The 9,843-nt window shown below is 36.3% G+C and overlaps 1 protein-coding gene across 1 annotated transcript; it reads left to right on the top strand.

The window, feature by feature from the left end:
* Positions 1-4,733: 4,733 nt before the first annotated feature.
* On the top strand, positions 4,734-7,181 carry LOC142621911 (uncharacterized). The gene is made up of 2 exons (XM_075795286.1): positions 4,734-5,598; positions 6,148-7,181. The coding sequence occupies exons 1-2, from the start codon at positions 5,282-5,284 to the stop codon at positions 7,013-7,015; spliced, it is 1,185 nt and encodes a 394-aa protein (XP_075651401.1). The 5' UTR covers positions 4,734-5,281; the 3' UTR covers positions 7,016-7,181.
* Positions 7,182-9,843: the final 2,662 nt, after the last annotated feature.

Raw genomic sequence — 9,843 nt, 5'->3', positions numbered from 1 at the left:
CGCTCTGATACCACTTGTTTGAAAATTTAGACCCCGGTTAATAGAATTAACAAGTTTTAAATCCAAGTTGTTAATTAGATTTATTATGCATAAAACTTGTTAAGACAAACAAACATCAATATCATGTCAAAATCATATGCAGTGGAAAACTAAATAAGACAAGATATGATGACCTAGGAAAACCAATGAAATCAACCAATTTCACAGTAAAAAACCTAGGGAGAAACCTTTCTGAAAAGCAATTTACTATAGTAAAGAGAAGTTTCAGATCTAGTACAAAACCTTTTTCCCTAGACTCTACAATCCCCATAGATGAACTTACAGCAGAAACCTTCTACCGCTTCAGAACCTCTGAACTCTTTAATATATGAACGCTACCCTTTGATGCACAGATCTCAGTACGTGACTAATTCCTTTGCACGAATCCCAGTATGTGACTCACTCACCAACTTGATGAAGAAGAATGTTGGCTGCAAAGTTCTTCACTTCATCAACAATGAAGATCAAGAAGCACTTGATTACACAACCCTAAGGCACAAAGACGCAGTAGCTTCTTTCAGAGAGAATAAGGCTTCGGTCACCTTTTTCTTATGTTCTCCTTGTATTCTCTTATGTGACGGCCTCTAAAATAAGCCTTATATATGTCTAGGGTTGTGAGAAAAGAAACCTTACACAAATACATAAACTTGGGCCGAAAATCAGATCTGAAATCTGAATTCCCGTAACTTTGATAGATACCTTGATCGATCGAGAAGCTATCGAGCTTCATTCATTAAATCTCGATAGATAGCTATCTGTCGAGAAGCTGTCCGCAGCTGTCCAGCTATCTGTTTGCAGGTGTCCACAAGTGTCCAGCTATCTGTTTGCAGGTGTCCACAGGTGTCCAGCTATCTGTCCAGCTTTAGTAAACACATTTTCTTCACTTGTTTCTTGGTCCAATCTTCATGGCTTTAATACTAGACTTGAACAACATGTTCTTTGAAGTATTAAACACATCCTAAATCTACCCAAATACAAGTAAAGTACGTTTTGTCAAAGAATTAGCCAACTATATAAAATATGTCCTTAACAAAAACAAAATAATTGTTAAAAACATACCAATAAACGGTTGGGTTTCACCCCTTGCCTTAGCAAAGCTTCGAGCAAGCTATAACACAAATAAAAGTCTAAAAACTGTAAAGAAAAAACTTTAAGAAACCTAAATTATGTTCTACAACAGCTCCTGCCCTGAATTTTGCCCTAAAGAGCCTTTAAATAGGTCAAGGAATCTTATTACAAGTTAAATTCCCGTTTAGAGAAAATCTCAGGTTTTTAGGCCTCACTTAATTGACATTTTCGGCCCATTTAACTTCAGAGTTCGGACTTTTGGTAAACCACAAAGTTGTATCCCTTTAAGTTAACTTTCCAGCCCAACTTGAATCATCTCAATCGGACATCTGAGCCGAAGGTTATGCTCCAAATACTAACTTATGTGCAAGCTGGAATCCTAGTCCAAATTGGACTTAAATTTGGTGCAAATTTCCTTTGATTCGGTACCAATTTCCTTTGATTCCTTGCTCCAATTGGACTCCAATTTAATTAGGTTGACCTTCTTTGACTTCATCATGGCTCTTGTAAAAGTAAATTCCATTAGCTTTCTTCTTTGCACAAATCTACTTATTTAATTTCACTATCCTACAAAAAACAAATTGACACATTAAAAATCAATTAAGCACAAAATTGATTATTTAGCATTATTTCAAAACCAACTATAAAATGCATGAATTAACTCAAATTAAGTATGATAATGCTTTCTAATAATGATATAAATATGCAAAATTAAGCTATTAACACAAATTTAGGGCTTAGATACATCTTGGCTGATTATATAAAGCTAAGAAGCCCTTGGAGGAAGGGAGGGATTTTTTGAGACTTGAAAACTATTTGTAATCGCTATCTCGGACTTAACTTGAGGAACTCAATATGAGCTTTTCAAGGCTGTTTCTTATCCGAGATCATTAACTTTCACTTAGAATTAATTCAAACACATTCATTTTAATCTTTTTATCTTGTTAAGGGTATTTACGGTTGATTGAGCATCTCCCACCTCTTAAAAAATTGATTGTGTTAGTAAAAGTAATAAGCTTGTACCTAATTTACTTTTTGCCTGCCACAATGATATACATATTTCAAAACACTCTCCATAAATTTACTCATAGATGAATTGATGGAAGGTGGATACAACTATAGAATCTAGAGTAATGTTACAATTACAAACTATTTTACAAAATTTTTACAAATTGTTGTGGTAAATTCTTACTGGTTCTCATTTGAACCAACCACTAACATTACTTTTTCACTTACTAATAATTACTTACCATATTAACAATTTGTAAAAAAATATTATAAAAAAGTTTGTAATTTTAGCATTTTTCTAGAATAAAATGCAGGGGAAAATGAGGTGTCATTGATTTTTGGATTAAGATCCAGGACAATTAATATGGCTACCAGGTTGTGTAATATTGCCTTTGAAAGGTTGAGATTAAAAGTTATCTTTTTAACATTTTATGTTTTTAACTTTTCTCTTGTACTAAAACGGTGCACCTGGTCCAAACCCTTGATATTTAGCTTGCCAATATACTGTGTTATTATATTCTTCTCAACAAAAAAAATCTGTTATCTGAACATCTTTTTATTGATACCCGTCCTTTATCATAAACAAAATCAAGCACAATCCTAGGAACCTCTAACAGCTTATAAACCAGTCCATTCTGGTACAAAACATCCAGATCAGCAATAAGAGACCTCTCATGCCAAGCTGGTTTTTTGGACTTATTAACAAGTTGGATTAGGTCCTTGCTGTTGGTCAAAATATGGATCCGTTGAAAACCATGATTCCTGACAGTGAAGACAGCTTCCATAAAAGCCTCCTGCACAGCTCCATTAGTTGTACTAGCGTTGCTGCTATGAACACCATAAAATCTGATAACTCCCTGCTGATCTTTAGCTTCAAAAGCCCAAGCACTCCTATTGAGCCTTGGGTTTCCAGTCCCTGCAACTTTAACTATGAAGCACGGGTGCGGGTACGGGTGCGGGACTCGGCAATTTTTGAAAAAAGTGGGTGCAAGTGCGGCGGGACTCGGCAATTAAAAAATTATTAAAAATATTTTTATTTATATTTTCTATATATTTTTACTATTAAAATATTCTTAAAAAACATATTACTAATTTACTATGCCTTGATTCACAAAACAAAGAAAGAAAAAAGCAAGAAACACAAAACACAACACAAAACCAAAAAGAAAACACAAAAGAAGCAACAAATATTCAAAATAAAATTAAGGAAGAATAGATTTAGGGTTTTTGGATCTCATTTAGAGCCGATTTCGGCTGTTGCAACCTGATTCTCGGCCTGTTTCGGCCGTTTCGGTCGCCGGCCGATACGGACCGATACGGCCGAAACAGCCCGATTCTGGCCGAATCGGACCGAATCGGCGCGAGTCGGCGCCGCGTCCGTGCGAGTCGGCGGGAAAAATAAGATGCCACGTGGCCGACGCGGCCGGACGCCGCACCGACGCGCGAGCAGCGGCGTCCCTCGCGCGTCGGCGAGTCCCGCCGCGTCGGACGCGGGTGCGGCACCTCCGGTGCCGCGTCCGTGCATCCCAGAACTTTAATCAGGAGCTGCCACTGTCCAGTGACATTGCTGGGTTCATTGCTTGGCCTGCTACTTCTGATAAGTGGACTAGGTTGGCTGGAGAAGACCTCTTTGTACCTGCAAGACAAAGTCTGGGCTGTTAGGATTACTTCCATGGGGCTGGGCTTTTTACCTTCATGTACCACCATGTTCCTATAAAACCAAATGGAATGGTCCACAATGTGGTAAAGATGTACTGCATATATTCAAAAGAGCCTTCTTCATTCCAGGTAAGAGTATTAATCAGATTAATTAACCATTGCTGCACTGATGTGTCACTAAAATCAGAGGTATGAACAGCCAGAGATGAACCATGCCAACAAGCTCTAGCAAAATGGCACAACAAAAACAAATGAGTGGATGATTCCTCCTCACAATTGTTCATTGGACATTGCCCATCATCAGAAATACCCCCGGTTTTTAAAAGCTGCAGAGTTGGAAGACAATCATGCAATAATTTCCAAACAAAGGTACAAATTTTCTATGGAAGCTTTATCTTCCAAATCAATGCCCAAATTATACATTCAACCAGATTCACCCAATGACAATCAGTAGAAGAAGCCAAGCAGTCCTTAAGGAGAAGCCTGTAGGCTGTTTTGACCTCAAAGTCCCCACTCTTTGAGTGCTTCCACAATAGTTTGTCACCTCCAGCATTAGTTTTTGGCAGGGGAATTTTCAGATTCTCCTCACAGATAGGAAAAGGGTATATATATATATATATATATATGGGTCCGGTTAATATTTTTCAAAAAGTTGTCAATATTTTTTTAATTTTTTAAAAAATATTTTCAAAAATAATTAATTATTGTGTGCCTAAGGCACACATTAGCAAAATCATATATATATATATATATATTACTTCTTTCATTTCTTGTTCTAATGTCCAATGATGCAAAAGCATATCGGAATAAACTTTCGCAGCCAATTGCATGAAGTTTCTTGAACCAAGCTGAAGATGCATTATAGCACCGGACAATGAACCTAAAGTTGGTATATGGTACGCGAAAAAGTGGACAATAAAGTAAGCAGTTTATCTTATCTGCTTTCTTTTCCTTTACTAATAGTTTGCTCTTTTATTAACTTTTCCTTATTTATTGATTTGCTGAAAAAAAATTTATAATCATACTTATAGAAAATGAAACTTTAAAAAAGTTGCATAAAAACAAATAAAAGCTAGTAAGTTATAATAAAATAAATCCAAACCCACTTCGATATGTCTACTGACAATATTTTTCCTAATTGATAATATAAAAATAGTATCAGTTATGGGTTCATACCATAATAATGTACCTTTAATCACATCTCCTTTAATAAGTTTAGAGAAAAGAGTCGTCTATAACATTGCTTTTACTGAAATTCCAACTGGAGTTTTCAATTGGCTGATTCTTTTGGTTCTGATCTCAAAAGTATGAAAACCTAAAAATCATGAAATAATTGAAATATCATCCATCCACATAAAATCATTACGTAAGATACCCCACTCTCAATTCTTAATTCATAAGTAAACAACAAGATAAGTCCCCAGAAAATCCCACACCTCCGAAGGGGTCCTAACTTTTTTAGTTTAATTGTGATTTGAGAGAGAGAGAGAGAGAGAGAGAGAGAGAGATGTATGTGACAAGGCCTCTATCAATGTACCGAAAATCTCCAAGCACCCTTTCGATACAGCCACCTGATGCTCCATATTCAGGTTATCTTGTAATTACAGATGAAGAGGCAGAAGCACAGGATACATTTTGCTGGGGTTTATGCAAGCGTAAGAAAGTTAAGAAGCTACCATTCCCTCAAGATAGGATCTTGACCATTGTTTATTCAACTGAGTATGGAGAAGCAACAGCCACTAAGGTTTTGTTTATCCCAGTTCTTGATAAACCTCTGTCTTCTAACCGATACTACGTTATCAGAGCAAAAGGAAAGTACAAAGGGTATGCTCTCTGTACTTATAGATTCTCTATTTTTATAAGCTAAATATTAAAGCTCAAATGAAAATTAGCCTTCAGCTTTGAACTCAAGTTCAAGTTTAGCTTTAGTACTGCTTAGTTTTTTTGTATTATTTTACAAGGATCGGTTTTTTTAACTTCATAGACACACATAAGGGTGTCAGAAAGTTTCCCATTTAGTAAAATAATATAGTATATATATAGAAGGAAATGATATAATTGTTGCAGTTTGATATATTAAAAAGTTTCATATTTGGTAAAATAATATATAAGGAAATTACATATTATATATCAATATAGCGTATGTGAATGTAAATTGGTGATAATCCTTGGAGGGGTAACCGGGTAAGTCCCTTGTTGGTTTATTTGTGAAAAACGAGATCACATGATTTATGGACTTCAACACATAATGAATAATGGGTAGTATTTGTTACACACGCTATGTTATACGCATACACAGTTAAATGCCAATTCTTTTAATGTAATAATGTGTGTAATATATGTGTGTAGCAATTAATATGTCCAACCTTGCAGAAAAGCATACAAATGTTCACGAGAGGGAGACGTCATGGCATGTTGCTTTAGCGAAATCTTGAGTGACAGAAAACCAAAACCTTTTAACCTCAAAGACCTATATCAACAAGTTAAGATTCACAGCCACCAAAGTGGTGGTTTCTTTGCCAAGTCTATAGCTCCTGATGGCATTCCTCCAAAAGTCCTAAGAAGAAAAGGATGGAAAGTTCGCAGCTCGAGTTTATATCGAATTCATCTAAATGAAGCTCTAGGCCTTGACACTTCAATCCGAGCACTTTACCCGGACTTCAATTTCCCCATCTTTAGAAAGCGCTCTGCTTCTGTTATTGTGGGGAAATGGTATTGTCCGTTTATATTTGTCAGAGAGAAAGGCAGACTAAAACACCAAATGAAGAAGTCCATGTTCTACTCCATGACTCTTGAGCAAAAGTGGGAAGAAATATATTCATGTGGGAATGTTGTTGATGGAGATAATGATGTTGTCATTGTGAATGCTGATGTACAAAGAGAAATGAGTTTAGTTTCTGGTAAGGAAGCTGTGAAAGATGATAGAAATATTCACAATAATGGGTTCATTTGGTTTAAAGTTGATAACCAAAATGGTAGGAGAGGAGTGGTAGGTGTAGGTTTAAGTTCAGCAGTTGTAGAGAATGTGAAATGGGTGCAAGAAGAAGGTGGGTGGGTTAACAATGGAGCAGAAAGGGAAGTGAGAGTTGAGAGGGTAGAACAAATTAGAAGTGAGAATGGGTGGCTAAGATTTGGTTGTTATGTGCTGGTGGAGAGTTTTGTTTTGAGGAGAATGGATGGAAGTTTGGTGCTGAAATGGGATTTTAGGCACACTGATAAGATTCGATGCAAATGGGAATGAGGTCTGTAATGAATTTTCACACATGGTACAAAAACTTGAGCAACTTTGTAATTAATGAATCCTTTATATGGTGCTTTGTATTACTAGTTTGGGACTCTGAATCATCAATAGCATGTGCAGCATACAAAATTTCTGAATCAAAGGAAATGTGTAGATTATTGTGTCACTTATTGCTAAATTGAACAAAACCTAGTGGGAAAGTGACAATAAAAAAAACACCAATCTGCACATATCACCATATCCATAATTATGGATTTGAAAACAGTCACTGCTGACGAAGCCACAGGTACCCATCAGGGAGTCGTGACCCCCGCATGTTTAGAAAACAATAAAAATCTAATTATACATTTTTTCGACGACTTTGTTAAGGTGACGATTGTTGGAATAAGAAAGTGGTTTCAATAATAAGCTTGTATAAAAATCAGTAACAACATACTATTGGAGTAGGTTGCGGAAAAATCTACTAAAAAAACATTGAATCTGTGGCATTACTAATTTTGAAAAAAGAATCTTTTTAGAGATATATGTTAGTGTAATCAGAAAGTTAGAGTATACTGATAGTTGGTGCCCTGGCCTCCATCCTAATTGAAGATTTTCTACGTGAAAGCTTGGATTTGTGTGAAACACAAGAGTTTGTTTAAACCTCCAATTAAAAGATTGTGGCTAGATTGCTTTTACTCTTACTTAATCAAAGTGCGGAAACAAGAGTAAATGTGTGCAATGAAGCAATACTACTCTAGTGCATAAACATGAGCAACAAACAATAAAAGTAAAGCACAAGAGTAAAGGAAGAAAGATGCAAACACAGAATAACATCGAGACATGTTTTCGAAGAGGAAACCGAAGAACTAGACGAAAAACCTCCCCGCTGCCCTCCAAGCGGTAAATCGATCCACTAGACAATAAGTTGGGATACACGAATAGCAAGAGACCCTCTAAGCCTAATCTACCCAATGCACCTAAGCCCTCCAAGCTCCGACTCTAACAAGGCTTCTTGGAACCGTGTCTTGTCTAGCTTTCCAGATCTCGTAATACACCCGATTGCATCCACCAAGCCTTACCGGCTTCTTTTGGAAAATCCCCAAAACTTCCTAAGCTCCAAAACACTATTACACTCTGAAAATATGTGGGTTGTGTTTGGATATATTGGGTTCTAAGGCTTTAGGTTTAAATGTATTAAAACTTCAATTTGTAATGTTGGCAAACCATGATCAAAACGTTTAGTCTTATTTTAGACTTGCTCAAAGTATGTTTAAGTTGTAAAGTTGGAATCGAGTGTTCTGCAGGATTTACTGTGTAAATCTGCCAAGCTCGATGGATCGAAAATTAGACTCGAACGATCGAAGCTCGTGCAAATTGTTTTTTTGCAGAATTTCCAACTCAGCCCAAGCACGTTATACGTGTAGGGTTTTATGTTTTGCCCTAGGTATAAAAGAGAAAACCTTAGCCACGTTTTAGAGATGCTCTTTATGCTGTGTGTGTGAATCTTTTGTGAGATTTAGAGGTATTTACCTTCAAATACACTTAGGGTTATCAAGATCTAAGTTGATGTCAAGAGCTTGGTGATCAATTCAATTGCAGATTCAAGAGCTTAAAGATATACAAATGTGAGTGCTTGTGCTTGCTGGGAATTTAACAAAGAAGGAGTTCGTGGATTCGGAACTATCATGTGGTCGTGGTAGTAAGTTTCCTACTCGAGGTAGCAAGTTTCCTACTCGAGGTAGCAATAGGATGTTAGTGGTCTAAGTTGCTATTGTGTAAACTTCAATTCTTTCATAGTGGATTCAGTTTTACCTTGAGGATACTAGGTTAAATCCTCCCCAGGTTTTTTACCGGTTTGGTTTTCCTAGGTTATCATATTGTTGTGTTCTTTATTTTTTGCACTTTACAATGATATGATTGATATGTGTTAACTTAGATTTGCATAATTTACCTAAGTTAATCACTTGGCTAAATAACTAAATTAAACTGGTTGTGTTTAAGGGGTCTAAAAACAAGTGGTATCAGAGCGAGTTAGCTCTTGTGTTTAGATCCTTTGATCTAAGAGTTGATCCTTGACCCCTGTTGTCATGGAACACGGTCACTCTCTTGTGATCCCACCTCAGTTTGATGAGAATAATTATGCTTATTGGAAAGTAAGGATGAAAGCATTCCTAAAATCTATTGATGAGAAAATTTGGAACTCTGTTGAATATGGATGGGAGAAGCCCACTACTCTAGTGAGTGAGTGGCAAACTTGTCAGATAGAAGCAACCACTTTTAATAGCAAAGCTATGAATGCTATTTTTAATGTTGTTTCTATGGAGGATTTCAAGAGAATCTCTAATGTTGAGGTTGCTCATATTGCATGGAATATTCTCCAAACTGTGCATGAAGGCACAAAAGCAGTTAAGATAAACAAGCTGAAGCAATTAACAACTAGGTTTGAAAGAATTAGGATGTCTAATGATGAAACTTTTGATGAATTCTATGCTAATCTTAATGATATTGTTAATTCTGCTCATAATTTGGGTGAAATCTATGATCAACCTAAAATTGTTAGGCAGATTCTTAGATTTTTAACTGAGGATTTTAGACCCAAAGTAACTGCCATCACTAAAAGCAAGGATGTGGACTCCATCCCTGTTGATGAACTTGTAGGATCTCTTCAGTCCTATGAGTTGGACCTACCTAAGACTAGCAAATCCAAATAAATGGCTCTTAAGTCCGTTGATAATGTTGATGTGAGTGTATTTGATGATGAGCTCTCTGCTACAAAGATTGCCTATCTTGCCAAGAACTTTAGAAACTTTCTTAGGAAAAACAACAGAAGGGCAAGAGGTAAAAAC

Source organism: Castanea sativa, chromosome 1 (genome assembly GCF_040712315.1).
Source record: "Castanea sativa cultivar Marrone di Chiusa Pesio chromosome 1, ASM4071231v1".
NCBI lineage: Eukaryota > Viridiplantae > Streptophyta > Magnoliopsida > Fagales > Fagaceae > Castanea > Castanea sativa.
The sequence above is the reverse complement of the archived record's forward strand: the minus strand, read 5'-3'. Positions and strand labels throughout refer to the sequence as shown.

Coding starts and splice junctions, on each gene's coding strand:
- LOC142621911 (XM_075795286.1), top strand. CDS start 5,282: ATGTATGTGACAAGGCCTCTATCAATGTACCGAAAATCTCCAAGCACC. Junction 5,599..6,147: donor GCAAAAGGAAAGTACAAAGG/GTATGCTCTCTG, acceptor CCAACCTTGCAG/AAAAGCATACAAATGTTCAC.